The 24,430-nt window shown below is 39.4% G+C and overlaps 1 protein-coding gene across 1 annotated transcript in view; it reads left to right on the forward strand.

Annotated features, from left to right (window-relative positions):
- The window catches only part of FBN2 (fibrillin 2), a 238,935-nt gene that overhangs the window by 199,212 nt on the left and 15,293 nt on the right, over nt 1–24,430 (forward strand). Inside the window, exons 42-58 of the mRNA XM_072728645.1 lie at nt 867–935; nt 1,809–1,934; nt 2,117–2,242; nt 2,675–2,800; nt 4,622–4,738; nt 6,688–6,816; nt 7,246–7,365; nt 10,110–10,235; nt 10,986–11,138; nt 11,906–11,971; nt 12,273–12,398; nt 12,967–13,086; nt 14,093–14,215; nt 14,713–14,844; nt 20,158–20,283; nt 21,749–21,955; nt 23,064–23,189. Of these exons, the coding sequence (XP_072584746.1) occupies nt 867–935; nt 1,809–1,934; nt 2,117–2,242; nt 2,675–2,800; nt 4,622–4,738; nt 6,688–6,816; nt 7,246–7,365; nt 10,110–10,235; nt 10,986–11,138; nt 11,906–11,971; nt 12,273–12,398; nt 12,967–13,086; nt 14,093–14,215; nt 14,713–14,844; nt 20,158–20,283; nt 21,749–21,955; nt 23,064–23,189 (2,118 nt within the window). The remainder of the gene's footprint in view (nt 1–866; nt 936–1,808; nt 1,935–2,116; nt 2,243–2,674; nt 2,801–4,621; nt 4,739–6,687; nt 6,817–7,245; nt 7,366–10,109; nt 10,236–10,985; nt 11,139–11,905; nt 11,972–12,272; nt 12,399–12,966; nt 13,087–14,092; nt 14,216–14,712; nt 14,845–20,157; nt 20,284–21,748; nt 21,956–23,063; nt 23,190–24,430) is intronic.

Raw genomic sequence — 24,430 nt, forward strand, 5'->3', positions numbered from 1 at the left:
ATGACAGTAACTAATTCAAATGGTTATGGTAGATGAGAGGATACATATAAGTAACAATTTCTGCGCTGCCAGGGTATTAGAAACCATTGAATTGAGCATCTGTTGTGTGCCTCTCTATATGTTGTGGATGCTCAGTGAGTTTTGGTGGATGAAGTATGCAGAGTCCCTTCCTGATAGCACATCAATGTGGTCTGCAGCATGTGTTTTACCTAACACTGTTTTCAGTAGCTTTACTCACATGAGTCACCATGGGCATCAGAAGCAGTCGGTTTCTTAAAAATGAGAATTCTCTTAAATTTATATTAGTTTGGTGAATTGTGTGTAGGAGTCACTGTTAATAGTTTCTATTTCATACTGTGATGCCTCAAATTTCACACGCCAACAAAATAGACATTTATGTTTAAAAATATGAGACAAAGTTCATGTCTCATTCATTATTCATTGTCCATTTCACACTATGACAACTGTTTTCGAATGCCTGTGCCTTTGTACGATCTATAATGCCTTTATAAATTTCTAATCTAACCTGATTTTTCAATGTACATAAACTGGATCATTGTTAAAGATCTGCATATCCAAAGGACAAAAGAATTCAAATGCTTACTGTAGATATTTTGAATCTTGTAATGATTTACTTCTAATATAAAAGCATTGAAAAGTTCATGATGATAATAATGATAAAGAATGCCTAGAATCCACTTCTGGCAGAAGCTGGTACTGTTATCAAATAAGTATAACTGAAATTAAAACGTCTGGTTGTGAGTAATACAAAATATATTTGTCAGTGCAAGTAATACTATGCAAAATGTTATTTGGAAGGAGTTTGAGAATTTTAAGAGCATATTTGCATTGTTTATATTTTTAAGCTGACTTTAAAACCATATGTGGAAATATCCCTGGATTCACCTTTGACATCCACACTGGAAAAGCTGTTGGTAAGTTTTTCCAGATTAGGTTTATTTTAATATATATAGATAGCACTGTGTAAAAGTCTCTTTGGTGTTTTTAAAGTGCCATAAAATACAATAATCTGGATTCTGAACTAGTACAGTTTAGACAAGAAAGAACTAATATGTTTATAGACTCTACCCAAGTTTTAGTAAGGGTCTTATTCCGTCAGCATAGTTTGGTGATTGAGTTATGATAGCTGTAAGACTGTCTCAAAATTTCATTACATATCAGGCTAAAACCTTAGTTTTCCTTCTCATGAATATTATATTACATGACTCTAGATAATTCACCTTCCTGTACCCTCTATGCTCTTTTCATAACGATATACTTACATTTTTGGTGTATTTTTGCAGTATCCCTTTCTACTGATCTACCTAGAAAGTTGGAAGATTATTGATTATACAAATCATTTTCTTCTGAATGTACTTTCTATTGTTCATTCTACTTTCTCCCTCAAAGATTAAGTAAACAACATAATTTTCAGTCTCTACTATCAGTGCAAGCACAAAAATTAAGAAAACTTAGCTTTCTTCATTAGATGAGTAGCAACAGTTAAGGGAGCCTGAAACATAACTTGAAGAGGAAGCTTGATTCCCCAGGAAGTTTATTTGCTACATTGACACTAAAATCACTTGGTATATTTGATCAGCTACAATAACTGTTCAAAGGAAAGTAGTCAGTCTTATCGCCTATATGGTTTTATAAACCAAAAAATCATTTTTAGCGATGTCGAATTTATTTTTGTGATGCTGAGTGTATGTTCTCACTTCAGCATACACGTAGCATTATCAAGGTTTTTATGGTAAATATGTTAAGCAGAACTGCGTATATTTTTTACTGAATCTGTTCGATTTTAGACATTGATGAATGTAAAGAGATCCCAGGCATTTGTGCAAACGGTGTGTGCATCAACCAGATTGGCAGTTTCCGCTGTGAATGCCCTACAGGATTCAGTTACAACGACCTGCTCCTGGTCTGCGAAGGTAATTGTCATGATGCATGACCTCCAGCCAAACCAGTCTGGTGGACACAAATGGGTTTTAGATACTCTTCTGATTTGTACCATGTCTTCTATGGCATCGAGGAGTGGGTCACCACCCTGGTGACGCTATGGTAATCCTAATGCCGTAAGCAAATTCTTACCATGGACTCGTTGTTCTTTCAGACATTGACGAGTGCAGCAATGGTGACAATCTGTGCCAGCGGCATGCAGATTGCCTCAACAGCCCAGGCAGTTACCGCTGCGAATGTGCAGCGGGCTTCAAGTTGTCCCCTAATGGAGCCTGCGTAGGTGAGAGAGGCTGCACGGCCTTCTTCCCCTTCCTCCTCCACTAAGAAGTCTGCTGTGCTTTCCTATTAAAACATATTTTCAGAGAGAACTTTTTAAAGACTAAGTAAACCTTTTCCTTTCTACCAAATCTGTTCCACCATATATTTTAGATTAATTTGTGAGGAAAAAAGAAATCTCTTCAGTGGATTTTCCTAGGATTAGAACTAAAATAAAATAGTATCTTTGAGATACCCATCAGCATAGAAAAATGAGCTTTTTTTTAGGTCTTGGGTATTTTCAAGCCTCCCTTCTTTTGATTTGGCCATTGTTATGGTTCATTTTCAGCCTGCCTTTAATAATTAATAGCAGGTTATAGAAACAGGCCTGTGAAAAAATGAAGGAATCTTAATAAAAATCAGTTATGTGTAACATGTGTTCTATTTTTTGTTTTAGATCGCAACGAATGTTTAGAAATTCCTAATGTTTGCAGTCATGGCCTTTGTGTTGATTTGCAAGGAAGTTACCAGTGCATCTGCCACAATGGCTTTAAGGCTTCCCAGGACCAGACTATGTGCATGGGTAAGTGGGGGGACCTGAGTCCCAGGACTGCAATGAACTGAGACTCCAAGAGAGCTCACGGGTTGGCCACTTGTTGTGTGACTTCTTCTATGTCTCTGTCAGAAACAGTCCCCCAAAAAGTTAGCTAGGTTAAACTCTTCATGTCTTCATTCAATGTAAGATTTGTGAGCAGGGACACACTGTAGTATGTTCTTTGGTTCACTGTTCACAGACAGCCTTTTTGCTCAGATGCGTTTCACACACCGTGCACTCTGGGACACTCAGGGTTATATGGAAGTCACCATGGTAACCAGATGCCCTTTCTCCTTCTCTGTTCCCACTCAAGAAAACCTTTCCAGCTGCAAGAACTCAAGGGCATAGTAGTAGTAAGGGGAACGGTATTGAAACAAATATAGAGATACACGCATACGTACATTTATACACTTTTTCCCTGAATCATTGACTACATGAGACTTAACCTACTGCTTTTGTGTCTTAACTCTTAAAAATATGTTCAGAAGCAAATGTGGCAAAACTCTTCAAAATGTCCCAGTAGCTTGTGTAATGGTTAGCTGAGCAGTGGTGGTGTTCAGTAAGTACTTGCTGAGCTGACATGGGAAGAGATTTCAAAGGCAGATGGGCTTGCCACCTGGGAGCCCAACCTTGGAACTCAGCATAACTCCTTCAGTCTGATGTCAACAACAGGTTCTATCTTGGCTGAAAGAGTTCTCCATGCATTGCGCTTGAAAGAGAAAAATTAAATTTAGAACTTAGCTATTTATAATTAATAACACATCCTCAGTTTAAAAAAAGCTGAAGTTGTACATCTACTATTTTGGTGTTAAAGGTACTATGTATATGAATGATAAAGTCAGATTTCAGTACTACAGAACTAGTTTCCTTTATGACCCATCCATACAATAAGGACCACCTGGAGAACGTCTTTGTTCATCTACTGTCTCCTAAGAGTTCCCCCATGGACTTCAGCTGTGGTGGTGGGAAAAACTCTCTAGGGGATGCTTGTGTGAAGGACAAATGATCTAGCCCTATATACATGAACCTTCTGAGAATGCTTGCTCATACATACTTCTCCTGGCTGTACTCTGTGTGAGAAAGAACATCATGATTTGCTTAAGAGAGAGAGAGAGAGATTTGATTCTGAAATTCATATGGAGAAAACATGCCCTCGATCCTAAGAATTCATTCGTGATAAAAGTGAGTGAGACTCCTTGATAATATCTCTCTTAAACACAGCTTTCCTCCTTTTTTGCATAGAAGTAGAGTTTCAACAGCTAGAATTCATTGTCTAAGGAATCTGTTCTCTTATATTAGGATGACCCTTCTAAACATTTTTTAATTCCATTTTTTGAAGGGTAATAATACTGAGTTCTAGTAGACTTCTTCAATTTAGATTCTATTAGTCCATAAAATTTAGGAAACAAATATTTCCTTTGCTGTACTGATCAAATTAAGGTATGTAAATTTCTGAGGGAATGGTGTTGATAATGCTTTAATAGAACAAATTGTTTAGTGTTTCAAAAGATGGATTTCCTTACAAGTTCAAACCCATTCCTTAAGACATCTGCACTTAAGGTAATACTTGTTTAGCTCAGTTCTGAGTATTATATGAGCCTGTAAGTCACTCAGCAGCACTTTATCTTATAGCTTTAGAGTTTTTTTTAAATCTCATACTCATTTTCCTGAAATAAATATGAGGTCCTCTGCATTAAATGAGGAAAATCCCAAGTGAGTCAGTAGATTTTTTTAAAAAATGTAAATGTTTAACAGGCTGTGTTTTTCAAGTTAAAAATTGAATTCGTTGGAGCCAATGTTTCTTTGTAGATGTTGATGAGTGTGAGCGGCATCCATGTGGAAATGGAACCTGTAAAAACACAGTTGGATCCTATAACTGTCTCTGCTACCCAGGGTTTGAACTCACTCATAATAATGATTGCCTGGGTAAGTACTCAGTCCTTTGTTGATACTATTTTGTGTCCACACATTAAACTGAAATAAGGAATAAAACCAAAGAGTAAATCAAATGTTTTTATCATTAAAATTGTAAATATGTGCTGAAAGGTATGTAATAACAGTAACTAATTTCTAGCTAACTACAGCCATAGTACTGGCTTAAATAATCACACGACCGTCTGCTGTGTTGAGTACTTCTGTCAATCAACCGGTGGATGAGGGGAAAAGTCCATGCAGATGATAGTAAATCTACTGGGATTGCTCTACGAGTTGGGTTGGTTTTTATTCCTTAAATGGAATCAAAGATAGACCTGTCATTGTTTCAGTGCTATTCCAGGTATTCCAAATAATGCATTCTTGACTGACAGAGTCTCCAACTTAAAAACATGTTGCATTTTGAAACTTCATTTTCTATCAGCCTTTGAAACCAGGATGTATTTTCGCACAGAAATGGTGGATTGGGGGGCTAGGTCTCCAAGTTGGCCCTCAGATACCTGTTTGACTTCCATTCTGAACAACTATAAGTTTTCAGGGGAAAATATCTCCTATGCATGGTACAGAATTTTATAGTTTGCTCCTAAACAACAATGATTAAAACAGAATTAATAGTGAGTAGGGGAGGTTCCATAAGTCTGTGGAGGACATGGCAAGAGAAGGGACAAATAGATGCTGACCACATGTCTTGTTGGCCATACACGGGGTCCTATGAGGAATGTGACAGTGACTCTGGCTTTCTACCATTATGGGATCCACACAGCACAGACCCACCTCTGACCTCCTGATTTACACCAGCACACGCTCCTCTCATTTTGTTTTGTTTTGTTTTATATTTATTTGCTTACTTATTTATTTGAGAGAGCACACACACGAATTAGGGGAGGGGCATTTCAAGCAGATTCCATAATGAGCAGGGAACCACATGATGAGGGGTTCAATCCCAGGACCCTGAGATGATGACCTGAACAGAAGTTAGGAGTCAGATGCTGAAACAACTGAGCCCCCCTGGTGCCCCCGTTGTGGTGGTGGTGGTTATTTTTCCCCCAGGTACTGCCACTGTGAAAAAATTTAGAGCTAACTGGACATTTTTTTTCGACTACCACCCTCTTGTCTAATTTCTCAGACTCTTTATACAACCAGGGAGAATTAAAGACACTGATAAGGCATTTATCAAAACACAGCCTTCAAAAACCTATAGTAATTGGGGCACCTGGGTTGCTCAGTGGTTGAGCATCTGCCTTCCACTCAGTCTGTGATCCCCGGGTCCTGGGATTGAGTCCTGCATCAAGCTCCCCACAGGAAGTCTGCTTCTCCCTCTGCCTATGTCTCTGCCTCTTTCTCTGTGTCTCTCATGAATAAATAAATGAAATCTTTTTTAAAAACCTACAGTAATTAATAATTAGTCCAATACAGTCAGCCCTAAGTTTCACTAAAACCTAAGATTTTTTTCTTTCAAATTCTATATTTTGTCAGCAAAATATATGTTAGGAGTTCTAGAATATTTTTAACATAATTTATTTTTTTCAGCATTTAATATGCTCCATTATTTATCCTTTGAATATAGTCAGCTTCTCTCCAAGTAAAGTCATCTGCAAACTAGGCCATCAGGTTAAGTCTATACTTTCTGGTCTCCAAGAAAAGAAATATTTTTCATTCAAGAAGAATGGAAAGCTTCACCATAAACCTTCAGTTTTTATCTGGCTATAAATTTGAGTTATATTAATATGAAAACTTGTGGTTGAAATATAGTAGGGATCTCTGTGACCTTATTAGTCACGCAGTCCTTACACCAGGAGCTGTATATTCTGTGTGTCGATGAGGAATTGTAATGAAGCATGTTTGTGAATGCGTGCCAATGAATATGTTTTTGCAACGCAATGTATAACACAATACATTGTGTAAGAGCTGTCTCTGAAAAGCTCATTCCCATTTGCTTACAGATATAGATGAGTGCAGCTCCTTTTTTGGTCAGGTGTGCAGAAATGGACGGTGTTTCAATGAAATTGGCTCCTTCAAGTGTTTATGTAATGAAGGTTATGAACTTACTCCAGATGGCAAGAACTGTATAGGTAAGTATCTACATAGTGAACAGTCTTTGTGTTGTTTTGTTAAGCAATGATGTGACTCCCCACCACCCCACACACACACTTGGAAGCTCTTTCTCATTTCATTTGATGATCTGAGTACTTGACCAAAATAAGATGCCATGGGAAATATGGGGATAAGGAATATGCCAAAAATTGGAAATGACTTGTCCGAAATGTTTTTATTGGGTGAGAGCTTGGGGCTATCCATGTCACCGTAAAAGGAGACAAAGGAAACAAATCAGGACAATCAGCCTCTTGCCACATGACTAGTACCCAAGATGTCAAAAGAGTATCTCAGGGCGTATTTGTCCATCATGACCTGACAGAGAGACAAAGTTGAATTCATATTAATGCCATTTGGCAACAATTACCTCATAGTTAAATCATTTTTTCTCTCGTTTCTCTTGAAAGATACCAATGAGTGTGTCGCTCTTCCTGGTTCTTGTTCTCCTGGTACCTGTCAGAACTTAGAGGGATCCTTCAGATGCATCTGTCCCCCAGGGTATGAAGTGAAAAGCGAGAACTGCATCGGTAAGGGTAACAGTTGTTATAAGTTCCACAAGCTGTTGGGTCTAAGCCATGGTCCAGACCCAATAGAAGTATACTAAATCCAACCCCTGCAGGCATGCTGACCCAAGGAAGTAAACATACAGCTGCCTACATCTGCTTTACTGAACCATCAGAATCGATTTGAAGGTGGAGTGGTGGGAACAAAGAATTTATGGATGTGTGGGGGGTTTTCATTAACAGAAATGTTATCCTAGTCAAAGAATTTTCAGTGCACTCTAATCTTTTTTCCAAATGTCAACAGAGATTTTCTACTGAATTTCAGGAGAGTACAAAAATTGTAATCTTTGGCAACCAATTTTAAAACAGCTATTAAAGGTGTCTAGAGTCCCAGAAATGTGGAGCAGAAAATCTTGACCATACTGTTGAGACATTTTTTTCCTTGGGAAGGCCTCATGTCAAAACAGAAAATATTAATCCATTTGTCATAACAGATGTTTTTCTGCTGAAACTCCTCCAGCATACAAGAATGCGGTAACCACATCAAAAGTGGATCCCAGAATTGCCTGGTGAACACGATGAAGGCCGACCTTTTTACAGTTACTTAATTTCACTTTTATACAAATTATTTTTTACAGTCTTGCTGAAATTCAGAAGCACTATCTTGGTGTGGTTCTTCTAACATGAAATGATTGCTGAGGGGTTTTTTTTGCCTTCGAGTTATCCAATTAAAAAAAAAAAATCTCTGTAGCTCTACTGTTCACTTTCCAGGGACTCAGATAGACAGAACTGAAGGAGACAGTTTACTTCATCAAAGTTAATTATTTTCAGACCATGTGATTTCATATAACAGATACCCCAAGTCATTCCAGCTTGGTCTTTATATATCTTTTCCCTTTCTTGATCTGTATAGTGCCCTATAAAACTGCCCAATGTTTTTAATACTTAAAAAATGATACATACTAGATACATCTTACTAACAACTTTCTTGAAAAGTAAAAGGTTCTTTCTTTCATTTTCTTTCTTTGGTAGTTAATCTCAGTTCTTCTCTATCCCTATAGGCCATCCCTTTATGGAACAATGAAAGTACTAGTTTGTCAGCCAGGAGAAGGGAAAAGAAAAAGTTATACTTTTCTGTATCAGAAAGGCTCAGCTACCTTTTCTCTTAGTGAAAAAAAAATCTGTGATTCAGCAACATTTTATTAAACTGCATAAGATTTTTTTCCCTTCCCCATCCCCATCATGAGCCACACTCCTATTTCGCATCTCCGGAGGAAAAAAAATATATTTTCACTTGACTTCACTGTAAGACTATTTCCTTCAGACTAGAATCTTTTCTACCAACTTTACCCAGTTGAAAAGATTCCTAACACAACTGTACACACATTTACACAAACCTGCAAACAGACATATATCACACATGTATGTACACACACAAATTAATTACACCTTTCACTGTAGGTTACAGCAAATGACTGGTACCTTTTAGGTGCTAGGAATACAAAAAGATACAGTTCTTGCCTCTGTGTAACCTCCTACATAAAAGAAAAGATGTATTTTGTAAGTAAACCTATCTTGTAAAGATAGCCTTGCAACACACTGTGACCAATGCCAAGCCTGAGGCGCATCTGGGCTGTGGGAGCACAGGGTGGGGCTGTGATGATGGTGATAGATAACAAGTCAGGGAAGCTCACCACAAAGGACTGGTGACATTTGGGGTGGCTCCTAAATGTTAGACAGGAATTTATTAATCAGAGAAAAGAAAGAACAGAGGAGGCCACTGGGACACAGAGGCAACTGGAGTATGGTTAGAGGCACTGAGTGACCTGGCTTCGGAGATTGAACTCAGACCTGCAGGTAGTGTGGACCACTACAGGTTGGTTGGTTGGTTTTTAAGAAACGGCATGGTGTGACTCACTCACTAAAATTCTGCAAATATAAATGGAGAATGTAGGATGTGCCTGACACCGTACTAGACTGGGCTGTGCAGCAGTGACCTGAACAGATGGGTCATGTCTTCACAGAGCTTACACTGTAATGTGGCTGGAACTGTGTAACGTTGACTCACTTAGGTAAAATAACTCACTGAATAAGCACTTCCAACGAAAAAAAGGGGGGGGGGGCAAATATCGCTGGTAAGGAATCCTTACTTATCTCAAGGAGCCTTTCTGGGTTGAGGTGGGGATGATGAAATTCTCAACCCATGTCTGAGTCTCCCTGGTTCCATAGGCACAAGTTTTCAAGTGCATGTGTGTTTTAGAAAGACCGCCTGCTGGCAGCACGCAAGGATGTGAGAAGGAAGCAGCAGTACCCTACGAGGTTTATGGTAATCCACAGAGGAGGTGGAAGTGACAGGTCACAGGCTGCCTGCATTTGGAGTCGGGGAGGAATGAAGTTGACTCAGGGATCCTAGGCTAACATCAGATGAGGAGCCCAGCTGAGGCTCTGACACCTGTAGGATATTGAACTGATCACATGTGACAGACAGGTGGACATACACGCCACCCTAGGGATCAGCTGCAGAGAGCTGGAGTTCTCCTTGGGTGTCTGGGCTGCATGGTTGATTGAAACTGGATGGAATCTTTGACCTTTGAAGCAATAATAGTTTACTTTTAAAGGTTAAGTTACATATACACAATATATGCTCCCTTGTTTCATATTAAGTGATCAATGGATAGCAGATTGTTGTAGTATGGACACGTTTATTTTCAAAGACTGAACAGTGAATTGATTTGCTTAAATTAATACATTCTCCTGCTCTTGTCCAGATATAAATGAATGTGATGAAGATCCCAACATCTGTCTCTTTGGTTCTTGCACCAATACTCCTGGGGGCTTCCAGTGCATCTGTCCCCCTGGATTTGTACTGTCTGATAATGGCCGGAGATGCTTTGGTAAGCATTGCAGTGACTTCTCTGTCATAATTTGCCCTTAGGAACTTGACAGCTGGACAGTGAATACTATCCTGCTAGTGTTTGTTACTACAAAGTACATGAATATGGCAAATACATTATGTTAAAAATACAGGTCTCAAAACTGTATGTGCTGGACACTTTTACAGTACTTGGAATTATTGGCTTTGTTTCCACGTTTTCTTAATGTCACACTAAAAAAATGACTATTTGTATTTATTTGCTTCTTATTATTGCTTCACTGTTCCATTTTTAGTTGGTATAGATTTTTTTGTACACTGGTATATGAGTTGCTGTTAATGTGAATAGACTCACTGAAAATTACATAAATGTTTTTGTTGGACTATAACATGGCAATAGAAGAAGAGATACAGAAATAATCTTAATAGTGAACATAATTTCTCAGGTTTCTTAGGAATATTATAAAAAGATTTTAAACATTTTAAATAATTACATAAAATTTTGTAGACAGGTCAGTTTAAGTTGGCATGTGAAATCAGCAGTGGAGGGGCACCTGAGTGTCTCAGTGGTTGAGTGTCTGCCTTTAGAACAGGTCATGTCCTGGGGTCCTGGGATCAAGTCTCATATCGGGCTCCCTGCATGGAGCCTACTTCTCCCTCTGTGTCTGTGTGTCTCTCATGAATAAATAAATAAAACATTTCTTTTAAATGAAGTAGTCTATCTTTTTAAATGACCAGTAAGGAGGCCTGTGATGCTTGCTTTCTTAACTAGATACCCGCCAGAGTTTCTGCTTCACAAACTTTGAAAATGGCAAGTGTTCTGTCCCTAAAGCTTTCAATACCACCAAGGCCAAGTGCTGCTGCAGTAAAATGCCAGGAGAGGGCTGGGGGGACCCCTGTGAGCTGTGCCCCAAAGATGATGAAGGTAAGAGCAACCCCATAAAATACCACTTTGTGTAGCTTAGGGACTGATTGTCAGTCACCCTGGCTGTATACTTTAGGAATATTTTGAAGGTGAAATTCTTCCCTCACATATAAACTGGAAAGTTCAGTGAGCAATGGAGTCTGAGGGACTCCACCCCACCTGTGTACTCAGCACGTGTGAGTGCAGGTAGTGTTGTTGTTACTTCAGTTCTGTCCCCTGAGGTTAGTATTACTGGCTTTTGAGAGGTACAGGGCAGGAGGGGATGAAAATTCTGTTCCCAGCTGCCACCAGAGTCCCATGTGGGGATCAAATCTCGGGCTGCCACCCTGAGAATCTTACATAAAATCACAAGGACCTGAGTCAGCCAAGGGCCCTTTGCAGGAGGAGACCAGGAGGCTCATGGGCCCTGGGTTAGAACAGCCAAGGGGTCAGGTGGCTCAGAGCTGGCCTGGTCTCCAGGTCCCAGGTAGCTCCTGTTTGTCCTGGGCAGAGATGGCTCTGGCTGTTCCTCGGGAAGTGAGCAAACAGATAGAACCTGAAGCCATTGGTAGGCGGCACCCTGGAAGGTGCTGTACAAGCTTGAGTAACCTTCTCTAAATGGGCTCAGGGCTGCTTTTGAAGTAAATCATAAAAATAAATTAAGACTCCTGTTAAAAGCAGCTTTGTAGATGAAAAATAAGGCTAAATTTCATGTATACCATTAATCAGTTCTGAAGTTCTCTGACAGCTGAGACTCTGCACTAATGGGGAATTTGTATTCTCTATAGTTGCATTCCAGGACTTGTGTCCTTACGGCCATGGAACTGTTCCGAGTCTTCATGATACTCGTGAAGGTGTGGTTTGATGTATTTTATTCTTATAATCTTTTTTTATATAAACAGATCATTGCACATTTATTCTATAAATCATATTTTACTATATATCATACAGTATGTTTTCCCTGTATATGTACAATATTATGTACCATATGTATTATATTTATCATGAGACTACATTGTATATGAAATACAATATGTATTTATCTGATACAAGAAATGTTTACATGTTTTATAATTTTTAAGTCTCCCTTGAATAGATATACACAGTTTTGACCTTTTTATATTGAGGAAGGTAATGGATGATTCTATATTTTAGACGTCAATGAATGCCTTGAGAGCCCAGGCATTTGTTCAAATGGTCAGTGTATCAATACAGACGGGTCTTTTCGCTGTGAATGTCCAATGGGTTACAACCTGGATTACACTGGAGTACGCTGTGTGGGTGAGTGCTGACTCCACATTACACACTTTGAAGGTTCTGTTCCAGTTCTCTTTTCAACAAAAGTTCTCCAAAGGCACCCTGGATAGTGGTAGGTTTTACAGAGCCAGTATTATAAGTGGCTAATAACTGCTTTTTCTTCTCCAGTCTTATATTTTCCAGTAGATCTGGTTTATGTGAATATGGAGAGAGTTGCCCAACCTCTGCCTTCAACCAAATATTTAAACTTTGATTTGCCTAGAGCTTTGTTGCCAAAACCAGTAAGGGGAAATAGGTCCATTTTACTTTGACTTTCCACACTTGTTCTTGTAGCAGAAGACCACATCTCTCTATGGGTTTGTAATTTTTAGGGAAAACATGGCTGTCTGGGGACTCAGAGCAGGGTACACTTGATCCTTTGGGCTACTCTGCACTGAATAAAGTTCAGCCAGCCAGCCAAGGCCAGGGAGGGTGCAGAGTCAGGTATGCCCAGGGATCCTGGAAAGTTCTGAGGACTAGGTGGATATTCATGGGCATGTTTGTATTAAACTAAAACTGCAAATTTGGGTGCACTGTTTTATTCTTTTCTCAGATACTGACGAATGTTCGATTGGCAATCCATGTGGGAATGGTACATGCACCAATGTTATTGGGAGTTTTGAATGCAATTGCAATGAAGGCTTTGAGCCAGGGCCCATGATGAATTGTGAAGGCAAGTGATATTTTTCTTAAATATCATTTTTTTCTTGTTGTAGAAAAAGGTGGGTTTTTTTAATGTCTCAGCTTTTACTCCTAATGCTTTGACAATCTACTGATGGTTATGTTCATCACAAATATCTTTTCCTTTACCCTGGTGAGCATAGTCCCAGTCACTGCCTTAAAGCCTTTGTCTGAGTTCGGCATTTTGGTCAGTTCAGAGTTGGCATCTGTGGTGGCATTTTTCACTTGAAGTTGGTGTCACATTTTTTTTGCTTCTTGGCATGTTGGTTAGTTTTGGATTATACCATGGATGTTACGAGTGATATCTTCTGGAATCAGTTATGTTACTTCGAAGAATGTAGATGCTTTTGTCTTAGTACGTAGTTAACCAGGATGAACATAAAAGCAGAGTCAGGCCTGTGGAAGCCAGTGCCTCAGATTTCATTTTGTTCTGTAAGCCCCAGTGTGGCTAGCTTCTTTGATTTTGTCCTACACATGCATGGTTAAGTCAGCAACTTGAGCTTTTATATGAAAAAAAAGAAGAAGAAGAAGAAGAAGAAATGTCTCTATCTCTAGCCCTCTCCTGTCTGGGCTTCCCCCTCACTCTTGAGTAGCCTTGGTAGGCCCTAGCTCCCTTCCCTGATTGCTCTGGAGAGAAGCTCAGGAAGTTTTTAGTGAAGATGTAGCTGCCAGGTGCTGCTGCCGCCAGGACTATGGCCATCCACTAGGTAATTTCAGAAAAACAAAAATAAACAAAAACACTAGTAACTTCTTTCCTGCTGGTGGTTTGCTGAGTTTCAACTCACTGCTGGAAACTATTTAGGGAGTTGATTTTGTATTTTATTTTTAGAGTTTATAGTTGCTATTTGTTGGAGGATGAGTTAGGATACCTACTGCCTGCTACCTCTCCGTAGCAGTAGCGGCTTTCTCTATGTCAGCTGAGTGAACACATCGGTGTTTACATAAACAGACAACTAAAACTCTAGGCTCAGTATATGCCTGCCTGTTTCCTTGATCAGATATCAATGAGTGTGCCCAGAACCCACTGCTGTGCGCTTTCCGCTGCATGAATACCTTCGGGTCCTATGAATGCACGTGCCCAATTGGCTATGCCCTCAGGGAAGACCAGAAGATGTGCAAAGGTAAGGCCATGGACAAGAAAGGGACAGGGAGGGTGCAGAGAGAGAGACAGACAGTAGAGAGAGTAGTTAAACCTTTATTTGCCACACTGGAAATACATTTTTAGTGATTTTATAGTTCTCTGCTTTCTTCTTCTAGAGTTCGCAGAGGTATATCAGACAACCCTGTGCTGGTAGATTTCCATACCTTAGGTGACAAGACACTGGATGGTCTGCCCAAGCAAATCAAAGATAAGACAAGTTGAAGAACCTACCATTGTCACACTTCTGGGCTCTTATTAAAGCAAAGACTGTCCTTTCCTGAACCTGTTTTCATTAGGCCCAATGCTGAAACTTGTATAAATTTACAGTATAGCCAGGAGTTGGAAAATCTTGGGCTCCTCCTTTATCCATCACACAGGAAAATTCTTAAGAGCCAGAAAATCAAAACTAAGACTTCAAATCCGAGACAGTAACCTGCTGCTGAGAATTCTTTTTTTCCTATTAAAAATATTTTCTAGATCTGGATGAATGTGCTGAAGGGCTCCATGACTGTGAATCCAGAGGAATGATGTGCAAGAATCTGATCGGCACCTTCATGTGCATCTGCCCCCCCGGGATGACCCGACGTCCGGACGGAGAGGGCTGTGTTGGTAAGGCTCTCCAGGAGCATGGCTGTTTATCTAACACTTCTGCCTCAAGACAGGTTTACAGCACTATTCCCAAATCACCCTCACTTCAAGCCAACTATTTTTCTAGCTGTTTCAAGGGTGCTACAGCTGGATTTCTTCTCCCTTAGAGGCCATGCCAGCATAACCATTTGGGATAATGCAGTGCCATTTGTGCCTGTCCTAGAATATATGCCTTCTTGGTGATCATAATTCTGTATCCTGTAAATCTAAAACACTTAATTTAGAAATAGGGAACAACTCCTTGAAACAATTCTGCTTGTTTAGCAAAGTAAAAGAATAAGTTAGTGTTCCCATTTTTGTATCATTTCATAAATGAGGAGAGGAAGAGGAGGATCATCTCTAGAGCCCTGTCACTAGTTGGACAGCCCTGTGACTTGGCCACATTGTTTTTAACATACTTGGACCTCAGTTAATTTATCTTTAGAGGGAGAAGGTAGGGCTGGATCTTTAAGATGACTTCAGGAATTTAAAATGTTAAGAGTTTTATGAGGTGTGCCACAGTCCATGCCATGTACAGCAGCCACAGCCACTTTGCCTGTTTACCTCAGTACTTCTCAGGTAGAGACTGAGTCCCATGAGTTTAACTGAATAAAGGGGTGATGCGACCATGAACTGATAAGGAAAAAACTGGAAGAAACAGGTGTGGTGGGAGGCACAGAAGAATAAAAATTGTTTTGACCAACTTAAACTGTGAGAAACGTATCAGCCTTTCAAGTGGTAACAGTAGATACACAGATGTGTTCATGAGCCATGGCTATACATTGCTGGCAAACAGATCATCATTGAAAAGTCACAGGATTGGATGAGGACACCAGAAGAGTGTAAAACGGAAGTAGCAGTGACTGAGCTCTGAACACTCCAAAATCTAATGTGATTGAAAAGATTTAGAGAACTAAAAATAAGTGGCCAGCAAAATAGGAACTGCCCAGGTCAGTGTTGGATTGTGACCATTAAAAGGATGAATTATTCAGGCAGTTAGAGAGTGGCCACTTGTGTATAATACTGCCGAGATATAGAGCAAGACATAGAGTCATTGGATTTGGTGATCTTTTCATCACCAGTCATCAGGTAGATTAAAATCAAAACTGCAGGGGGATCCCTGGGTGGCTCAGAGGTTTAGTGCCTGCCTTCAGCCCAGGGCATGATCCTGGAGTCCCAGAATCTTGTCCAGCATCAGGCTCCCTGCATGAAGCCTGCTTCTCTCTCTGCCTGTGTCTCTGCCTGTCTGTCTGTCTGTCTGTCTCTCTCTCTCTCTCTCTCATAAATAAATAAAATCTTTAAAAAAAATAAAATCAAAACTGCAATGAAGTGTCTCCTCACACCTGTTAGGATAATCATAAAAAAGACAAGAGATAACAGGTGTTGACAAGGTTATGGAAAAAAGGAAATCCTTGTGCACTGTGGCCTGATGGACTTTTGGTGGGAACATAAACTGCTAAGGCCTCTATGTATGGATTTTAGAGATTCTTCAAGAAATTAAATATAGAACTACCATGTGATCCAGCAGTCCCACTTCTGGGTGTATTTCCAAATGATACAAAAGCATTATCTCAAAAATATACCTGAACTCCAATGTCACTGTAGCATTATTGGCAAGAGCCAAGGTGTAGAAACATCCTCAGTGTGTATCAGTGCATGAGTAAATCAAGAAAATGTACACACACAGAGGATTTAGGGAAAATTGTCATTTGTAGTAACATAGGGATAAGCCCAAAGGGCATTATGCAAAGTTAAATAAGCCAGACAGAGAAAGATACTGCACAGTATCACTTACATGTGGAATCTAAAATAATAAACAAATTGAACTCATGGAAATAGAGTAGAAAAATGTTTGCCAGGGGCCTGAGGGTGGGGGAAATAGGGACAGGTTGGTAAAAGGAAACAGACTTCCAGTTCTAAGATAAATGAGGCCTAAGGATTTAATGTGTGATGTGGTGACTATAGCTGACAATGTTGATCTGTGTAATAGAAATTTGCAAAGAGAACAGAGCTTAAATATGCTAACACAGAAAAAGGGTAGGTATGTGAGGTAATGGGTGTGTTAATTCACTCAATAAAGGAATCCTTTCATATAAAGCTGGAAATAAAATAGAACAAAAAGGGAGTTAGAGCACTGAGGAGAAGAAAGGAAAGAAAGAAAGAAGAGAGAAGAGGAAGGAAGGAAGAAATTTTTCCCAAAGGGAAAGACAAGGTACTAGTTAGAAGTATATTATTAAAAGAGATTGTTTTTTAAGATGGAAATTATGAGAAAGTGTGTGTTGAGAGAATAACTCATTGAAAAAGGAGAATTGTGAATTCTTAGAAGGAAATACCAAGTACAAGTACAAAGACTGGCCTTTGAGAAAAATCAGAGAATCTTTAGCTGTTGAAAAAGACCAGAGGTGGAAGGTGAAGGCCACACAGGTGGTTGGTAGTGGAGAGATGGAGGAGTTCTTGTCTCTGTGCAGGAGTCATTTTAGAAAATGGGAGCATGGATATATGAGGAAATATAGTAAGATTGTCAAAGGGGTATTAGCTCCCATTTGAGATTTGAATCATGAGTTAAAGTGAGACCTGTCCTTGGTTGTGGGTTTGTCTCTAGCGTGTCATGCTGTGCTGGATTGGACACAGAGTAGACGGGAGTTCAGTGCATGAAGGGGACGATGCTATGGTCACTAACTGGTAGTCCCAATGTGATCACGAAATTTTCAAAGGATAAAGCAAAAGGATAAAGCATGGGATGCTAAAAATGAAAATTCCATAGGCAGTGCAACATCACACGAAGACACACCCTAGTGAAGTTACAAATTTCAACAACAGAAAAAAGAAAAAAATTGTCAGAAAAGAATTCTGTTGGCTTTAGGCAACTGGGCAGAGAAGGAAACTATCTATGAGGTAGTAGAGAGTCCAGCTACTTTCTTTAAGTTCTCACACTAATTCTCACAACAGTGGTAGTAGAGCAAAAGCAATCTAAGATTTTGAGCCCTATCTAGCCATCTTTCAAGTATAAAAGCTCAATTATCCATTATCGGACATGGAGGGACTCATTCACTATGTCCAACAAGACTTCTTTAAAAAGAAGTAATTCAGACAATGAAAATGCAAATCAAAATAAAGGTGAGCAAAACCAAGGAAAGCATTAGATCAAGAAAGCAGACCTTGAACCCGCAGATTATAGAAATAACAGACACTGTGTGGTTTTTTAAATCCATAATTTAGCTCAATCTTTTTGTATATACTTTAAAATTTCTATGATAAGCATTTTCTTCCTATAAAGGAAGGAAAATTTCACCAAAACACATCATGGTGAATTTTAGGACACTGAGAGCAAAGTGAAAACCCTTAAAGCTTCCAGAGGGGAAAAACTAAATTTCCTGCAAATGAATAGTAACAGTGGGTGACAGAAAACAATGGAGCAATATTTTCTAAACATTCTAAGGGAAAATAATTTTGAACTAAAATTCTATACTCAATCTAATAAGAAAATTTTAAAAAGACCTTGACAAATATATTTTAGAGAATTTGTCACCCACATAGCCTCTCTGAAATGATTGCCAAACTAGATACTCCAATATTTTTTTATTAATCTAAGAAGATGGAATACTATACATGAAGCAATGGTAAGCCAAGGAACCAGGAAACCTCATTATTTGGTTTAGATAGATACTGATGGCACAATAAAAAAAAAAAAGATTTAACAAACCAAAATTTCTAGATCACATCAGCATGGCAGGTGGGCACCAGATAGAGCAGAAAGAAATCATGCCAGAAACTTTTGAAACTTGCTGACATCAGTACAGAAGTATCCATTACGAATATGTGTTGAAGTTGTTTCATGGTTACCACTGAAAGCATAGAAAAAAGATTTAAATGTCCAGACATGAGATGGGGACAAGAAGAGAGCAAAGAAATATAGGCTACTCTAAGAAATATTGAGAGGAGAGGGCAAGAGCACAGAAGATATAAAACAAAATAAAATGGCAGGTAAGCATCCAAACATAACAGCAGACAGTATAGATAGGAATAAACTGCTGGTTAAAAGGTAGACATACTTTTTAAAACTTCTTTTAAATCCAATTTGGTGCTTTTCATAAGAAAGATACCAAATCAAAATGTGAGATAGATCAACAATAAAGGGATGGAACAAAACACTGGAGAGTAAATACTGATTAAAAAAAAAAAAACACAAGCAAAATATCAACAGATTAAAGATTAAAAATTAAGGGACACCTGGGTAGCTCAGCAGTTGAGCATCTGCCTTCTGCTGAGGGTGTGATCCCTGGGTCTTGGGATCCAGTCCTACAGTGGGGTCCCTCTGAGGAGCCTGCTTCTCCCTTTGCCTATGTCTCCACCTCTCTCTGTGTGTTTCTCATGAATGAATGAATGAATGAATGAATACTTTTTTAAAAGATTAAAAAATATAAAGATGAAAGCAGTTTATCAAAAATATTTCATTATCATGAGCTCCCTTATGTTCATAATAGCATAGCTTCAAAAAAAAAGCTATAAGCAAAATGTACAGAGTATCAAAACACAGTAAGAACAAAATGGGATTTTAATAAAGCAGTTTGGCCCTAATTCATCACTAACAAAAAGGCAGCACTACCTAAATTCCTTCTGCCATCCATGGCCCTCACGTACCACACTGCTCCTGTGATTTTTACTCAGAGCTCCTCTGGAAGCTTGCCCTGCATCCCTGCCTGTGTAGCATTGACCCTACTCTCCACCTGCCCCCAACACCTTCCCTTGCTCTGCTCCCAGCTCCTCTGTCCTATCACTTCACCAGCACACTCTTCCCCCAAGTTCTTTCCCACTTCGCTGGTGTCTCAGGGCAACTTTATGTCCTGTGGAGGCCAGTATTTCATACACCACCACCCCCCTTCCCCACGAGGGCTGAGGAGCAGAAAAGAAACATAGTTGAGAAAGAACCCACCTGGAAGGATGGAGTTTATTTTTTTTTAATTTTATTTATTCATGAGAGACACAGAGAGAGAGAGGCAGAGACACAGGCAGAGGGAGAAGCAGGCTCCATGCAGGGAGCCTGACGTGGGACCCAATCCTGGGTCTCCAGGATCACACCCCGGGCTGAGGGCAGCGCTAAACCACTGCACCACCCGGGCTGCCCAGGATGGAGTTTAAAAGGAAATCCATACTCATGACTAGTATGACTAGTTTTTATTCCATCTGATTACTATTTTGGTGAGGAAGTTTTAAATAAGATACAACCCACTCGAGGAAAATGTGTAAATGGCAATTTTGTAGTCTGCTCATCAGACCCTGTTTGTTTTCCCAAAGATGAAAATGAATGCAGGACCAAGCCCGGAATTTGTGAGAACGGGCGCTGCGTTAACACCATCGGGAGCTACAGATGTGAGTGTAACGAGGGATTTCAGTCAAGCTCCTCAGGCACCGAATGCCTAGGTAAGGGACATCTCAGGGTGTTTTACTTAGTAAATAAGACATCTCTTTTATGACATCATCACAGAAGAACTCCACATACATGTGCTTATCTGCTAAAAAAAAAAAAAAAAAAAAAATTCCCCAACCTGAGTAATCCATACACTTCTCCCTAAAGGTACACATCTATTAAAATGATGTATTTCTGCGCGTGTGAGTTGTATGCACATCTATGTGTAATGTAAATAGCCATCTTTAATAGTCTTTCCAAAATTAAGATTAATTAAGCCCCGTGGAAAGTGTGACTTTAGTAAAACTTACATAAGGGGATGATTTAATTCCAAAAGAAAATATTTGCTGTGTGAGGTAAGCTTTGCTGTATTAGTAATATTAAAGCACATGCCACATTTCAAAAATGCAGTGAAGGTTAGTTTTTATTTTATGTTTTACAAAATATTTTCTTATGGAAAATATAAATCTCAGCCATTATGTTGTATATTAATGCTAAAATGCATACATAATAAACCATTTCAGTTCATTATGAGCAGGTGTAAAAGTATGGAGTAGTAAAATTTAAGGCAAACAGAGAAATAAGAGCACTCATCGCTTGATTTGATATAAAATAGCATGTTTCAGCGAGGTCAGATTTTTTCTCCAAATGATGTCATTGCATTAAATCCTAGGAAACTGTTAGTCTGGAAAATAAATTGTGTTTACTGGTGTCTCCAATCTAGATCCTTACTAACCACCAGACTTTCCAGCAACAGAAAAAGATAACCTACATAGTGTAATGTACTTTTCTGTTCATGTTATTAAGGGTTCACTGGGACAGTTCATGAAACCATATTAAAGATTTATTTGCCTACTTACATCAGAGAAATTCCTCTATTTATACTAAAAAAAAAAAAAATCTGCTTAGTCCAAATGTTTGAACACTCCTTTATATGCAGAAAAGACAAGATTGGATTGAATATGTACCAAAATTATAACATCATCTAGGATTTGCTTTTCAGAAACAAATTCTGATGCTCATTTGCTTATTTAAAAAGAAATAATTTAATTTGATTTTTATTTTATGTTCTACAGGAATGGTAGTTTACTACTATCAGTTGCTGATGGGTTGAAGAAAAAGAAACAAATCTATTTCTTTTTTTGTTTGTTTCTACAATTTTTTTCTATTTTTTTATTGGAGTTCAGTTTGCCAACATATAGCATATCACCCAGTGCTCCATCTATTTCTTAAGCACAGTATCGTTTTTTGTTGAATTTAATAGATTTTCTGTAGTAAAAGAACACACTGTGGACTCATTCTCCAACTTTATAATCGTGAAGCTGTCTTAAACAGTGTGGTTATTCATATACAAGAACACTTATCTTTGAAAAACTTTTTGCCAGGAAGAAAAACATTGACTATCCTGTTGTATTTGAAGGTGAAGATGAAGTATCGGTTCCGTGTCATTGATGCTTATTAACTACATTGTTATTTCAGACAATCGACAGGGACTCTGCTTTGCAGAGGTATTGCAGACAATGTGTCAGATGGCGTCCAGCAGCCGCAATCTTGTCACCAAGTCAGAATGCTGCTGTGATGGGGGACGAGGCTGGGGTCACCAGTGTGAGCTTTGCCCACTTCCTGGAACTGCCCAGTACAAAAAAATATGTCCTCATGGCCCAGGATATACCACCGATGGAAGAGGTACGGAGCTGAGGAAATTTGTGCACATTTTCAGTACAGTGGATTGATTCCGATTAATTTAAAGGAAAAGTGAAAAATTGATATGATAGCTAAAATATTTGTTAGTATATGTGTTTGTATGTGCTTTTTGCTAATGATTAAGAGACTTTAAAAGATGTACTCTTCATACTGAATCTAAGAGGTAGAATTTCTTAGGAAGCTGAAGCACAAAGTTTAGGTGACAGTAAGTCATTTTCCTGAGATCACACCCTTTCTAAGGGATGGACTCAGGAGTGAAACATACCTGTCTGATCCCAAAGGCCATGCCTGTAACCCCCAAACTATACTTGCTTTATTTAAATAAGTGTTGCTCATTTGAGTGTACACAGGGACTAAGTCTGTTTGCCACATATTTACAAAGCAGCAGGTCTCAGAATTGGTTAGCGGTTTCCAGGGGTTTTTTTTTTTTCCTCCCTGAGTCCATTCCTCATTTAAGGAATTTCTATCAATCTAAAGACTAACTTGGAGGAAACTCTAGCCTCTGACCTATTATTTCTCTTTGTTTCAGGCTTTTTTTTTTTTTTAAACCACTTGATAGACTAGTGTCCTGAAAAAAATACCATTTTCTTCCATTACTGTACAGACTATTGGCCCTGGGCCCGATTACTCTGCTAATGAAACCCTTTCTTCAGAAAGTCTAATCCAAGTGTGGATGTGAGGTCCAGGCGTGGGAAATCACCACAAATCCCAGATTAGTTGGACTTCAGAGAGGTAGCTTTCTACATCCCGCCAAAATAATTCATACTTAGATTGTAAAATGAGTAGACTGCAGCGGGGCTTTCAACAGAGCCTCCATTTATTTGCCTCTTCCAACCACTGCAGAATATTCTTGCTTTCCTTCCCTGTTGCCATTCACCAGAGTGATGAAAAGGTACCGGAGCGCTGTGGTGACTGTTGGTTGCTAGTTATTTCACGTCAGCTCTGTTGTTTCTCTTAGGCTCTGAGCAGTTTTCTCCTTGCATAGATATAGATATAGATATAGATATAGATATAGATATAGATATAGATATAGATATAGATATTAACTTGTGTATTTGTTTTTATTTGGGTTCTTTTTTCCCATCCACAGATATTGATGAATGTAAGGTGATGCCAAACCTCTGCACCAGTGGTCAGTGCATCAATACCATGGGCTCATTCCGCTGCTTCTGCAAGGTTGGCTACACGACAGACATCAGCGGCACCTCGTGTGTAGGTAAGGCAAGGCGTCTGTCCGTCTGGGGCGAAGGTGACTACTGCTTCCTACCAGTCGCTGCTGGCAACACAGTAGGTGTACCCATAGAGAGTTGGCGTGTACCTTCCCTACAGTCATGCTGTGGCTCTCAGTAATGCAGTTCCTGATGCCATAGTCACTGCCCTTGTGACACACAACTCTTCATCAGAAAGTGTTCAGTCAGGGAAGCAGAAACAGTTTTTTTTAAAAACCATTATTTCACCATTTTATATTTTAATTTAAAATTATAAGTGCACCTTTATTTGTCTAGCTCTTGATGATGAAAGAAAAGAGCTTCTGATAGTGAGCATGTGTTTTAGCATACGTCCAGAGCGCACATTGTGCTTGCTCCTCGTTGCTGGTTTTTTGCATAAAACCTATGACTTAAGCCTCATGTGAAAATTACCAGTTGCAAAGCAGTGTCTGGACAGAACCACCTACATTTTTACAGTCTCTTTTTCTAATCTGATTTGTTTACCATCTCACCCACACTGTTGCTACACCAGTCGAGGGCAGGGAGTAGGAGGCTTGCTTCTAATGAGTCTTTCCAAAGCATTTGACAGAATTTTCAGTGAAGGAGAAAAGCCTCTTCTCCTCCATATTTAATCCACTTGCATGTTATTCCATCAAAGTATCTATTGTAATAAATGCCCCTGACATGAAAAGGTTCATAGAAACCAAACTGATCCTAAGTAAGCATCGACCCACTTGGTTGGGCAAGAGAGCACACGATCATGAGCTTCCAGCATTCTGGGGGCATCAGTCAGTATGTTTTATGAGGAAATGAGGATGGTCTGCTGTCCATCAGTCCTAGCAGAAAAAAGGTAGCCTATTCAAGGGAGGATGATTTCAGGACAGTTGTTTTGGTTAAAGATGTGAACAGAGCATGTAGAATCCATGAGGCATGGTGCCATCCCTGGGCCACAAGAAAAGAGGGAAATGTTTCTGAAACCTCGAAGGAGAAAGTTGTGCACAGAAGGCCACTTTGACAGATGCTGTGACCTGTGATCCAGTGACCCAGAGCCCAAGCCATCTTGCAGAGAGGGAGTGGAAGTTGGAGGACAAGGGGAAGGAGGGCCTTCTGGTGGTGTACATGCCATCCAGCTGCCGGGACCCAAGAGCAGGGTGCGCCTGGGTGAGGCTCTGGCTCTGGAGTGGCAAGCCTCAGGTCCCCACGGTGCTCAGCATGTCAGCTAACAACTGAAGAGAACGTCTTCATATCC

This window comes from Vulpes vulpes, chromosome 12, assembly GCF_048418805.1.
Source record: "Vulpes vulpes isolate BD-2025 chromosome 12, VulVul3, whole genome shotgun sequence".
Taxonomy (NCBI): Eukaryota; Metazoa; Chordata; class Mammalia; order Carnivora; family Canidae; genus Vulpes; species Vulpes vulpes.